Source organism: Sceloporus occidentalis, unplaced genomic scaffold, assembly GCF_023333645.1.
Source record: "Sceloporus occidentalis isolate IW3139 unplaced genomic scaffold, rSceOcc1.0.p SCAF_22, whole genome shotgun sequence".
In the NCBI taxonomy this organism is placed as follows: Eukaryota; Metazoa; Chordata; class Lepidosauria; order Squamata; family Phrynosomatidae; genus Sceloporus; species Sceloporus occidentalis.
In genome coordinates this window covers 12241158-12254155 of record NW_028317002.1, presented here as the reverse complement: position 1 = coordinate 12254155, position 12998 = coordinate 12241158, and the positions used below count along the sequence as shown (strand labels likewise).

The window sequence follows — 12998 nt, the reverse complement described above, 5'->3', positions numbered from 1 at the left end:
TCCTTCCTGACCCAGATGATGTTGATTTGTACAGGAAGGCAGAGGCATCTTAAAATAAATGACGGCTTCTAACTGTGTTGATGACCTTTCCTCCTGTGCTAATTCCGGATTTGAATGTTATTGTTCTTGTGAATATAATACATACGGAAAGCCTTATCTGCTTAGAGCAGCTTCCTGCACAAATGGGTGGACCCATTGCTTGTAAAAGCTAGAGACCTATAAAACTACGAGAGCTCATAACAATAATATAGGGTGGATGAGAATTAGAATATAGTGGCATGGATCACGCTTATGCACATCTTACAATTTAACAAAGTTCTTTGTTTCTGTTTCACGTTTATCTTGCTATTCAGTCTCCTTGTTCTTCTTAGTGAACTACTCATGTCATTAAACTTGGTGAAGTTTAGTGAACTGGGTGAGGAAGAGGATGGTGACAACACTCCTGATTTGGAGTCTGTGAAGGCTTTGACAGCCAGGTTGAAGCTGCAGACTCGGAGGCCCTCCTACCAGGAATGGGCTCTTAGGGTACAGGGGAGGCTATGGATGAAGAACCAAGGTGGATCATCAGAAGACAAGGTGGTCTCCAGCCAAGTAAAATGTTCCCCTGTTGGCAGTGTGTGTGGATTTGAGTCTATGGATAAAGCCCTGGAGTGGATCAGGAAAGAGTTGGTTAGTGCAATATGAAGTGTTCCTATACTAATATATTTAATGTCCTCTTCCAAACTTGTGTCACAATCTCTGTTTTGTGTACCCTTCTAGTGTACCATATCATTGTGTGTATAGTGTTCCTATATGGTACTGTGTGTATTATTTTTAGTCCTCCATCCCAATGAGCATAGAAAAAGGGATGCAATCATGGGTGGGCTTTACGCTTACAAAGGTATTTCATTTCATTTTGGCCCACTATTCAGTAATAGGTTTTTTTTGGTGTGATATATATTTAAGAACATTCAAGTTGTCATTTACCATGCACTCCCTCACCTACAACTTGCTTAACTTAACTTGTAGTGTTAATTAATATACTTGCTTTGCTGGTGTTTGCATGCAAGCGAAGTCTGACCAACTAAATCTTCACTTGAGTGACCACTCACTCTCCTAGTTAAATAGACTAATTTGTGTTCCTTTTTTGTTGAGTTTTATCGTGTCTTCTGAATTTTACTATTTATGACCTTATTTTTCTTACTTGAAGTGGGTGTATCTGGTCCTCTGGTAGCTCTGAGGTATTTGCTATCAGGTCCCTGCTCAGTTTTAATGTAATGTTCGTACATTGTTCCCCAACCCATCTACCCCCTTCTCAGGCTATCTAACCTCTCCCTACCCCCCCTTCTCAGGATATCTACCCTCTCCCCACCCCACCTTCTCACTATCTACCCTCTCCCTACCCACCCTTCTCATTATCTACCCTCTCCCTACACCCCTTTGTAGGTCACTTACCGGCCTCTGTCTCGCAGCTCTGCCGCGGTGCGCACGGCTTCACTGCTGAGCGCCGGCATATGACGCTCCCACCACTGCAGTCAGGGGAGGGCTGGCAGCCTAAGGCCTGGAGGGCAAGTCTAGTCAAGTGGCCCGTTGCGCCACCGAATCAGCACACCATCCATGCCCATCTTTTCCTGATTTCCAAAGGCATATTGATGGGACTGGGAGTAAAAAAAAATATGTTTAATACATTAAAAAACAGCTAAAAAATTTAAATATGGAAAAATTGGACCCTAGGCATTTCCTTGGGCCCCTGCCTGTAATCATCCCTAGAGTCCCTTTGTCCCTCATTCACTAAGCCACACCTCTGTTTTACTTACTCCCTGTAGTTCAGGTATAGATCAAATAAACAACACATGTAAACAGCACGTGCATGTATAGATCAACTGAATAAGAAATACAAACCCTGTATTTGCAGGTATACATAAATAATGTATGGAAACATAGCACAGCAGATATAGATCAACAGAATAATACACAAACCCAGCATTGCAGGTACAGATCAACTGGAAATCACATAACAACTAAGCATTAAAGGTATAGATAAAACCCCCTAAGTTACAGGCATAGATCACAGGATGCACACCCCCAAAGCCAGCCCTGGTGTCCACACTGCCCACATAGAACCCGACCAGCACCAAGATAACATTAACAAATTACAGTCCAGAGTGAGACAACTTTGTCTGCAAACAGCCCAGCGTGAGCCAATTTTGTCCCCAAACAGCCCACCCTGACACCAGTACAAGCTCTGCAACACCAACACCCAAACACACACACCAGGACACGCTCTGCCACACCGACACCCAGACACACACACCAGGACAGGCTCTGCCACACAGACAGTCAAACACACACACCAGAACAGGGCCTGTCACACAGACAGCCTAACACACAGACACCAGGACAGGCTCTGCCACATCAACACCCAAACACACACCAGGACAGGCTCTGCCACACCAACACCCAAACACATATACACACACACACACACACACAACAGGACAGGCTCTGCCACACAGACAGCCAAACACACAGACACCAGGACAGGCTCTGCCACACTGACATCCAAACACACACACAAACCAGGACAGGCTCTGCCACAACTACACCCAAACACACACACACACACAGCAGGACAGGCTCTGCGACACTGGCACCCACATCCAAAATGCTTTCCACACTGGATTGCTGTTCGTTTGTTTTCCCCCCTTGTGTATTGATGCCCCAGCCACCCCCCCTTTTGTTTTAATGTATCCCCCCCACATCCTTGTGTATTGCCCCATGTGGATTTGTGCCCCCAGCCAGCCCCCTTTGTACATTATGCCCCTTGTGTATTGCCCCATGTGGCTTTGTGCCCCCAGCCAGCCCCCTTTGTACATTATGCCCCAACACCCCTGTGTATTGATTTATGTGATGTCCCCAGCCAGCCCCCCTCCCTTGTGTATTGATGCCCCCCTTTGCATTGTTAATGTTAATAATGTATATTGAACCCAGCCACCCACCCCCCACCTTTGTGTATTGATTTATGTGGTGCCCCAACCACCCTGTTATGTACTTATACCCCCTAGCCACCCCCATTTTGCATTTAATTGTTGTCCCCTTTGAATATGGCTCCCCTTCTGCCTATTACCCAACTATTTTTTTAATTTTTTTAATACTTGCGTTTTTGCTGTCATTCCCCACTGCTGCTGTCCTCCAACGTGCTCTTCTAGCTGTCACGAGGAGCTGTTCCGTGTTACTCCGCCCCCTTGAGCGGCCCATCACATTGATGATGTGACGTGCCGCTCAAGGGGGCGGAGTCACACGGAACAGAACACTGTGCAGGCACGCTGGCCGCTTAAAAGATTTTAAAGAGGCCAGCGTGCAGTCGGGGCAGCGCTGAGGCAGGCGGCGGCAAGCTGCAGCGAGCAGAGGAGACAGAAGGGCCCTGGAGTTCTGTCAGTCAGGAGGCCCAAGGGGTGCCGAGCGGTCATTTTCAGCAACCGCTCAGCACCCCTTGGGCTCCCCTGACTGGCAGAACTCCAGGGCCCGGTCGCAGTCGCGACCCCTGCGACCCCGGTAGTTCCGCCATTGATATAGTCAGCTTTAATATGTCCTTGACATTAGCAGTTGGTATCCCTGGTTGATTAATTGTCTCTTTTGCTCTTTCAACAGAGAGAAATAGAGGCTGCTGACCACCTGCTAGCCAGGCAACTCATGCTCCTTCGATCTCGGATCTCACAGCTGAAGGTAGAGCAGGCCTGTGAGAGGCACAAGGAGATGCTTGATGATGCCACTTTTGATCTGGAAGGCTGTGATGAGGACTCAGACCTGTTGTGTAATATCCCTCCTCGAGCAGCTTTTACTCTCTCCACTCCTCTGAAACACATTGGTGTAACGCGTATGAATATCAACTCCAGACGCTTCTCTCTGTGCTAAGAGGGTACAACTGACAACAGGAGCAGGCTGGACGTGGCAGTTGGGCAATTGTTCCTCCCACCAGCTGGTTCTAATTCTACAAACAGGCTTGGTTTGAAGACCAATTCAGACCAGCCTGTTTGCGGAGGCAGAGATCCGCAGGGTCACTTAACGTGATGTTACATGATTTAAAAAAAAAAAATGTTATTGAATATTTATTGTTCAATAAACATAATATCAATAAACAACCGTTCGTAAAAGTAGAAAGTCCATAAGCAGTACTGTGATGCAGTGCAGGGCAATGCACATTACAGTACAACTTCAGTTAACGGAAAGCTCAATAATACAGTAAAAGCAGTGTACATTTCCAATTCCAGATACGGCATATATGGTTAGCACATTAGTGGAAACAGCCTTGACGAGACGGGGAAATGGATTGGCCGGGGTGTACATAAGAGAGTAGTCTTTCAGCAGCTATAGATAAGCCTAGATATAGATAACGGACTGTGACCTGCTCCCTCCTCAACACCAGAAGGTTCCTGGCAAACCATAGAGCGCCCTTTACACAGCACATGAGACGCCAAGCATCATCAATAGCGCTCTCAGTGTGTGTTCCTGGAAAAAGTCCGTAAAGTACAGAGTGGTAGGACAGGTACTTTCTCTCAATAGAGTCCTTGAGTTCCAACTGGCACTGCCAGAACAAGTGAAGGGCAGTTTCCTCCTTCACAATGCACTGTGGGCAGTATCTATATCTGCCCAGCCCCCTGGCATGCATAAATGCATTAACCGTGATCGCAGGGGTCGCAACCCCTGCGATCACTTCCACAGAGGCCCTGCCACTTACCAGTGCGAGCAGCGTCTCTTTTTCCACCCAGGACAAGCAGGAAACCAGCGGAGTCACGTGACTTTACGTCAGGCCACATGACTCCGCTCTGTTCCTGCTTTCCCGGGCGGTACAAGAGATGAACGCAGAGGGATGCAGCGGCTCCTGCAGAAGTCTGCGAGTGGCACAGAGCGATCTGCAGTTCAGGTAAGGGGGTGGGGGAGTTGGTATGAATGAGTATGTGTGATTGAGGAAATGAATGAGTATCTGTCAATGAGTGAATTAATGAGTATCTGTAAATGATTAGTATCTGTAAATGAGGAAATGAATATATGAATGAATGAATGTTTGTGAATAATGAATGAATGAATACGTGTGTGATTACATGGATGTGTAAGTCGGGGGGGGGAGCATTGCACAGGGAGGCTGTTTGAGGATACCACAGGCAGGTTGTTTGAGGGCAAAGGTGGGAATTCCTATGCTTCCATTCTGGGTGTTGAGCAGATCCTGTGAGTGAAATCTGGGTGCTAAGGGGGGGCATTAATTCACGAGAGGGTGCTGGCTGGGGGCATCACATAAATCAATACTAAAGGGGGGGCTGGGAGGTGGGATACATTTACAATGTGGGGCTAGCTGGGGGCAATACACAAGGGTGTAGGCGCATTAGGGTGACTGCATTAGCCATGTTTTCCAGGACACATATAGCTTTTGCATTCTGCTGACCAGCCCAGATAAAATGCTGCCCTGTAGTATAGGGGATTTATAGACTGGAAGGAACAGTCTAGTCAGATATACATTCCCCCATATTGCAGGGCAACATTTTATCTATGCTGGCGACATCAATACACAAGGGTAGCAACTGGGGCCATTACACAAGAGGGGGCAAAAACACTAAAATGGGGGTCAATGACAAAGCAGTGTGGAAAATACTTTTATTATTATTTTTTATTATTGTTGTAGCTTAGCCCATCTGGTGGCTGTCAGAGCCTGTCCTGGTGTGTGTGTCTGGGTGTCAGTGTGACAGGGCCTGTACTGGTGTGCGTGTGTCTGTCTGTCAGTGTGTCAGAGCCTGTCCTGGTGTGTGTGTGTGTGTGTGTGTGTGTGTGTCAGTGTGGCAGAGCCTGTCCTGGTGTGTGTGTGTGTGTGTGTGTGTTTGGGTGTAGATGTGGCAGAGCCTGTCCTGGTGTGTATTTGATCATCTGTTTCCTGGCACTTTACTTTCTGTAGGAATAAATTAAACTATAGTCACTTTAAACAACAACATTTTCTAGGCCCAGAAATCAGTGAGCGGAAAAATGAAGGGTTTGTGTTATTTAATCTATTTCAATCTGCATATTTTATTAAAAAGGATTAGTTCTGTGAAATTGTGGCTTCAGGCGTCCTGTGTATGAAGACTTTTTTTTAGTGTACTGACGTACTCCCAATCCCATCACATTACATCAACATGTGTTAGAAAATCAGGAAAAGATGGGCATGGATGGTGAGCTGATTCGGTGGCGCAATGGGCCCCTTGACTTGACTTGTCTCCCAGGCCGTAGGCAGCCAGCCCTCCCCTGCTATCCTCCGATATTATCTACTTTTTATCTGATCTCATATGGTAATCTATAAAAATATTTTGTTTACCTTGTGTTATGGTCAAATTTCGAGATTTAATGGGTTTCATTGTACATAAATAAACATGTATATTATGTTTGGATGGGCTTAACCTCTTGGCAGAATGTTGTGAATGCTGTCTTGGTTGTGAAAGTATCTAATTTGTGGAGATTGAATCCTGTAAGCATGGCTGTGGTTCTATGCCCCATAACCTGTGTGAGAATAGCTGATGTGGAAGGAAATACATGATCAAAGTGATGAATAGACGTGAAAATGAAGTACAGTATGTGATACAGAAAATAAAGGGGAAGAGAGATTAAGAAAGCAAGACATTCAAGTAGACTTTGTAAACTGAATTTGTTATGTAAAATTCATCTATGTATTGTACTATCCAAATCACTGCAAAATGCACATACTTAATTTTGATACTTACCTAGTAGTATTTCCTGTATGAAAACCCTCACATATGTGTTGTGGCATGTAATGCTCTCGGCTTCATCATTGCATTGTAAAATAGCCCACAACGAACCTCAATATACACGCAAGTAAAATCATGTTTGTAATTTAACCCATGCGTGACAGAGGGGGCTTATCAGTTAAGTATCAAGAACCTTTTCGCTATTTTTACCAAATTTTTGTTCAATCAAAATTCTTTTTGTCTATGTTTTCTGCACCCGCATAAATGATATACTGCTTTTTCCAGGAAAGTGAGGGCTTTCATTTGATAACATTGTTATTTTTGTTATAATTTAAAATTTTATTCAGATCTGAATCACAATATACACAAAAGCGCAATCCAAATATCAGAGAGAAAAAAAGAAAAAAAAAGAATGTAAACACTGTAATATCACATCAAGTGAATAGCTCAATGCAACTCGACATAGTAGATACATAGTATAGATGTGAACAATACGTTTTCAAATAATACATAGCATGTTCAAGACAGAATCAAATAAAATCATATACCCCTGATGATGGGAGCGGCAATGTAAAAATGATGAAACCTGGTATCCGGTATCATAGAGGCTATGAAAAAAATATGAGGGACTGAAGAACTTGAAATTATTATTATGTTGTGTGATTTCAGTGTAAATGGTTAATGTGTTGATACTTTTATAACAATAGCTAAACGTATTTTATAAATATATAAAAAAATGTAGACTTTTGTTTCAAAGTTGTACGTTTTTACCTTTAGTATGCTGGGTTTGAAACATAGCAATCAAACTATCTATAAAATATCCACAACAATGAATAATTTCCTATTATTTTCTGCCAAAATTTGCCTTATTATCAATTTTCTGTGCTTTTTTATTTATTTATTTTACAAATTCAGTATGCCCTATAAAACCATATATTTTTGACAACTAGACAGGCCACGGTATTTCAAATGCTGGTATTTTAACTTTTTCAATGCACTAATTCTACCACCAGCCTTTGTCAAAGTTTGCAGTAGTATTTTTTGTGTGTATTTTTCCCACACACGTTGTACTTTAGGTGTGAATTTACAAGTCCTGGTATATGTCACTGTCACAACACCACAATATGTGTTCAGCAACATCTCGTGAGTACAATGATACTCCACATGCATGGGTTTGTCGGTTGTTTGGCGGCTAAAAAGCCACATTTGGGACGTGTGCATTTTTCAAATTGGAAATTAGACATGTGGTCATCCTTCCCCATGTGTTAATTAGGACATTGTTGAACCGGGCCAATTCAATTTACCCCATTAAATCATTAATTTTTTAAAAGTAGACACCCCGTGGGCATTTAACATGCCAGTACTCTTTCCATGTGAGAAAATAAAGCGCTAATTTTAGGACTTGCTCATAAAAAAATATATATATATAATTTTTTTAGCCTTTTTAAAAACATTTTTTAAACATTGGAAGGTTCCCCTGATGGTGACATCAGTGGCCAATTATTTTTACTAATTGACGCACTGCCATCTTGCGAGTGGCAAAATCCATTGCAGCGCCTCCTGGGGTGGGTGTTCGGTGTCGCTGCATGCCTCGCTATTGAGGCATTTTAGCGTCACCATTGAAGTTTAGGAGAAGAGGACGAGAATCCCGCCATTTTGCCTGCACTAAGAGGAGGGACATTGAGTGAGCTAGTCTTTGTTTGTCCAATGAGCCCACTCCTGTCACATCGTGCTGAGGGCTTGTCCAATGGCTGTGCTGCATCTTTCAAAGAAAAAAAAGCAGACTAGTAATGAAGATAGGCTATATCAGAGCAGAGCAGGCAGGGGATCTGTTCATTCCACTGTGACACTGTTGTGCTGCATCTGAGCATTTTACAGAGGTGAGCCTTAGCCTGCACTTTCTCACAGTGTCTAACATATACAAAATTAAAATCACTTTCAACGCAAGATCTTTTTTCTCCAGTCTTGGCTGGTTGTGCATTTAAACAGTATGGAACTTGATGGGGAATGATTTCCTGCCACTGATTGGCAAGAATTGTCAGGAATGGAGAGAGGGGTCTTTAATTATCCATTTAATGAAATGTAGAAATTCAGAAATAGTACTAATAAATTATCATTATCACGTTTTATTATTAGAGCACCAGCATATTCTTTAGTATTATTTCAGTGAGGGGAGAATACAAATCTAACAATATGAAAAGAAAATAACAATATAGAATATTAAGAATAACTTAAATGAACTAGATACATCGGTACATGAGGAGAGTAGGGTACTGTTCCTTAAAGCTTCCTACATATCTAGGCCAGGTGTCCATGTAGTATATTGTAATTAACAAAAAGATTAGATGATTTCAGGAAAAATTATGACATTTCTAGGGATTATGGGGCCAACAACCTGATTTGCTGCTTTATTGAGATACTTTATCTGGTGTCCCAACTTTTAAAAGTAAACATAATATTTTATTTATTTAATTAAAAATGCTGTGTTCAAATTACACTCCATTGCTTTCCACATAAATCTACATTTCTTTGAGAACACTATGTATTGATGTATTTGACATATTAAGTATTTATATGCACTGTGTGTGTGTGTGTGTGTGTGTGTATATATACTACTTTACTGTATATTACTGTAAGGCGCTCCATTGTGATCTGTTTATCTGATGTGTCAGGAGTGTTTGACTGAGTGATATTCTGCAGATGTTGATGTAGAATAAACAAGCGATCAGTCTTCTTTTGTGGTTGTACCATGGTTATACAAAAATGTACAGGCAGGAAGTTACAATGTAAGTGAGAGAGTTACAAAGTGATAGAAGGGTAGTTAAGAGGCAAACTGAACAGGAGGAGATGAGAACTAATGAAATTTAGTAAGAGAAGACAGATAAAGGTAGATTACGTGGAATAGTGGAAGAACAAAATAGACTGGACTGGATTCATATCTAAAAGAAAAAATACACAAACTGTCAAGAGAGGAAACCAATTGAACAAACTGAAGATATAAAGTAGAGAAGAGAGACCAATTGTGAGATGAAGATCATAACCTAATGTGACGGATTCCAGTACAGCCTCTCCACTCACAGGTATACCCGTCTCATATCCATCACACAACCATTGTACCACATTTTTCCAACAGTACATACAATAGGCAATGCATATACAGCTTAGTTAATTCACAGTACATGCTTGTTCATTTTAAAGTGTTCCTATCAATACCATACAGTATTGCTTCATTTCATAGACTCCACTAAAATAAAGTCCGTAATCGTTTTTTTCTTAAACCTGAATTGCGCACAAGATACTGCAAGCTACCAATAACATCTGTAATTAACTCAGAGCATTACCTATTTTTTCTTTGTACTTTATATAATGTTTATAAAATGTATAATTTGTTATGTACTTCCTTTTACTTTTGAATAAGTTGTGAGGTAGGCTATAATTTTTTTCAAAAGAAAATCTGTTATAAAAATTAACAAACTGTTGTCACATTTTCATTGAGTTTTATTTAATAATGTAACATTCAACTAAAGTCACAGGCCCAATCTAAGTCTTACATAGAACATCATTGTCTATATCTAGGACCTATTCCTTTAGATCCCTTGCATCTAAATTTTTATCAAATGTTAACTTGAACTATTTTCCCCATACTTTCCACATGTACTAGACACTCTTTTCTGCTAATCTGCTGTTAACATAAAATGGCACCCACATCTGACGAGATTCATTCTCACAAGACTTCTGAAGTTAAAAAAAAGCGCATGTTACAGGGACTTGAAACCAGCTATTTAATATAAAATGTAGAATATAGAAGATAAACTTGTAGAAGATAGGCCTCCCCTCATGACAATAAGAATGGCTCTTCCCGGTGATCAGTGGTAGAGGTCTACATAAAAAACATAGTAACTTGTTGCGATGGGGCTCTGATTTACATGACTTTTTTTAATTAAAAACATTTTATTAGCTTTTTCTACATATCTGTAAATTATGGTATTACTATTACTAACATGCTTAAACATTGTGAGCCTTAATCCTAAAGTCACATGTCAGGACAAGATATTCTTGACGAATGTCCAGTTTAGTGTAAATGTAAGCTGTATCCTAGATCTCTAAAGTGACAATAATGGTTTCTAGTGATAAAACATTTCTTTGGTTTATAAAAAGTTTTTAAAAAAATAATTTTTTTCAGTCTCTTTCCAAATCTGTTAGCAAAACCGAATGATTTTGCACCCAAAAACTTTGTAGTAAATACAAAAATGCCCTTTCACAGTTGAAAAATAAATTATTGGGGACAAGAGGATATAATATTTTTAACAGAATATTCCAGAATATTTCCAAGGAAATTGTATAATGAATATGTTTTGCTTTGTTCTATCTATTAAATGTGTTTATACTAGTATGTTACATGTTTTATTTTTTGTGTGATGAGATTAACATAAAATTATTTACAGGGAATACATTTACAATGTTTACAATGTTTAATAATTTCTGAGGAAAACATGATTTGGGAGTCCTGAAAATATCCCCTCAAAAAAAATAAAAAATTATATATATATATATATATGTGTGTGTGTCCCCTCAAAATTACTCAACACACAGCCAGTAATGTCTAAACATTGGCAACAAAAGTGAGTACACCCCTAAGTGGAAATGTCCATATTGGCCAAGCATGTCTCCAGACCTAAACCCTATTGATCATCTGTGGGACATCCTCAAACAGAAGGACCAGGAGCACAAGGTCTCACCACCAGCTCCGTGATGTCGTCATTGAGGAGTGGAAGAGGACTGCAGTGGAAACCTGTGAAGCTCTGGTGAACTCCATGTCTCCATGTCACAGCACATGTTGGCAGGCCCGGACTGGCCATCAGGCACACCGAGGCAGGGCCGGATTGACTTAGGGGCTAATGGAGCTGCAGCTCCAGGCCCCTACCTTAAAATAGGCCCATTCAGGACCGGACTGACTGGGCCTATGCGGCCGTCCTTAACACAGGGCAAAAGGGGCAGCTGCCCCTTAAGCCCGCAGCAACTGCGACCGGGCCTGCCACTCTAGCAGGGGGCCCGCTACTTACCTGGCAAACGTGCACGAGCAGCGTCTCTTCTACCGCCAGGGAGACGCAGGAATCCAACGGAGCCATGTGACGTACGTCACGTACGTCACATGACCCTGTGCAGATCCGCGGAAGTCTGCGAGCGGCGCCTGTCTTGGTGTTTGTGATTGGGTGTCAGTGTGGCAGAGCCTGTCTTGTTGTGTGTGTTTGTTTAGGTGTCGGTGTGGCAGAGCCTGTCCTGGTGTGTGTGCGTATGTTTGGGCGTCGGTGTGGCAGAGCCTGTCCTGGTGTGTGTGTGTGTGTGTGTGGGTGTCGGTGTGGCAGAGCCTGTCCTGGTGTGTGTGTATGGGTGTCAGTGTAGCAGAGCCTGTCCTGGTGTGTGTTTGTGTATGGGTGTTGGTGTGACAGAGCCTGTCCTGGTGTGTGTGTTTTTGTGTGACAGAGCCTGTCCTGGTGTGTGTGTGTTTGGGTGTCGGTGTGCCTGTCCAGAGCCTGTCCTGGTGTGTGTGTCTGGGTGTCAGTGTGGCAGAGCATGTCCTGATGTGTTTGTCTGGGTGGCAGTGTGGCAGAGCCTGTCCTAGTGTGTGTGTTCGGGTGTCAGTGCGGCAGAGCCTGTCCTGAGGTGTGTGTTTGGGTGTTGGTGTAGCAGAGCCTGTCCTGGTGTGTGTACAAACACAGAAAAGAACCCCAGCACTCCAATCAGCTTCCAATCCTTAGGTTACTTTATTCAAAGAAAGCAAAACAAAAAAGCAATATTTCGGCCAAACAGGGCCTTTGTCAAGCTCAAAAGGCCCTGTTTGGTGAAACGTTGCTATTTTTGTTATGCTTTCTGTTTTTGTTTTGCCCTTTTTTTCTGCTAGCTCCCAGCTTCCTGGGAGTTGAGTGCTGAACCATTTCTTTTTTTAACTGTCCTGGTGTGTGTGTGTTTGGATGTTGGTGTGGCAGAGCCTGTCCTGGTGTGTGTTTGGGTGTCGGTGTGGCAGAGCCTGTCCTGGTGTGTGTGTCTGGGTGTCGGTGTGAAAAAGCCTGTCCTGGTGTGTGTGTTTGGTTATTTGTTTCCTTTACAGTAGGAACTATTTCATTTTTACTTATCCAGAGATAAAATGCCCTCCTGAATTTGTAGTCACTTCAGGGGACAAAACATTCAAGGCCCTGAAATCATTTAGTGGAAAAGTTAAGGTATTGTGTTATTTACTCTATAATATTTATTTCAAGGATTAGTCGCACTAAATTGTGGCTTCAGGCTTCC

At 42.3% G+C, this 12998-nt stretch overlaps 1 protein-coding gene across 1 annotated transcript; it reads left to right on the top strand.

The window, feature by feature from the left end:
- The first annotated feature begins 381 nt into the window (after positions 1-381).
- Positions 382-3894, top strand: LOC149301064 (protein FAM167B-like). The gene is made up of 2 exons (XM_089484600.1): positions 382-669; positions 3631-3894. The coding sequence occupies exons 1-2, from the start codon at positions 382-384 to the stop codon at positions 3892-3894; spliced, it is 552 nt and encodes a 183-aa protein (XP_089340726.1).
- Positions 3895-12998: the final 9104 nt, after the last annotated feature.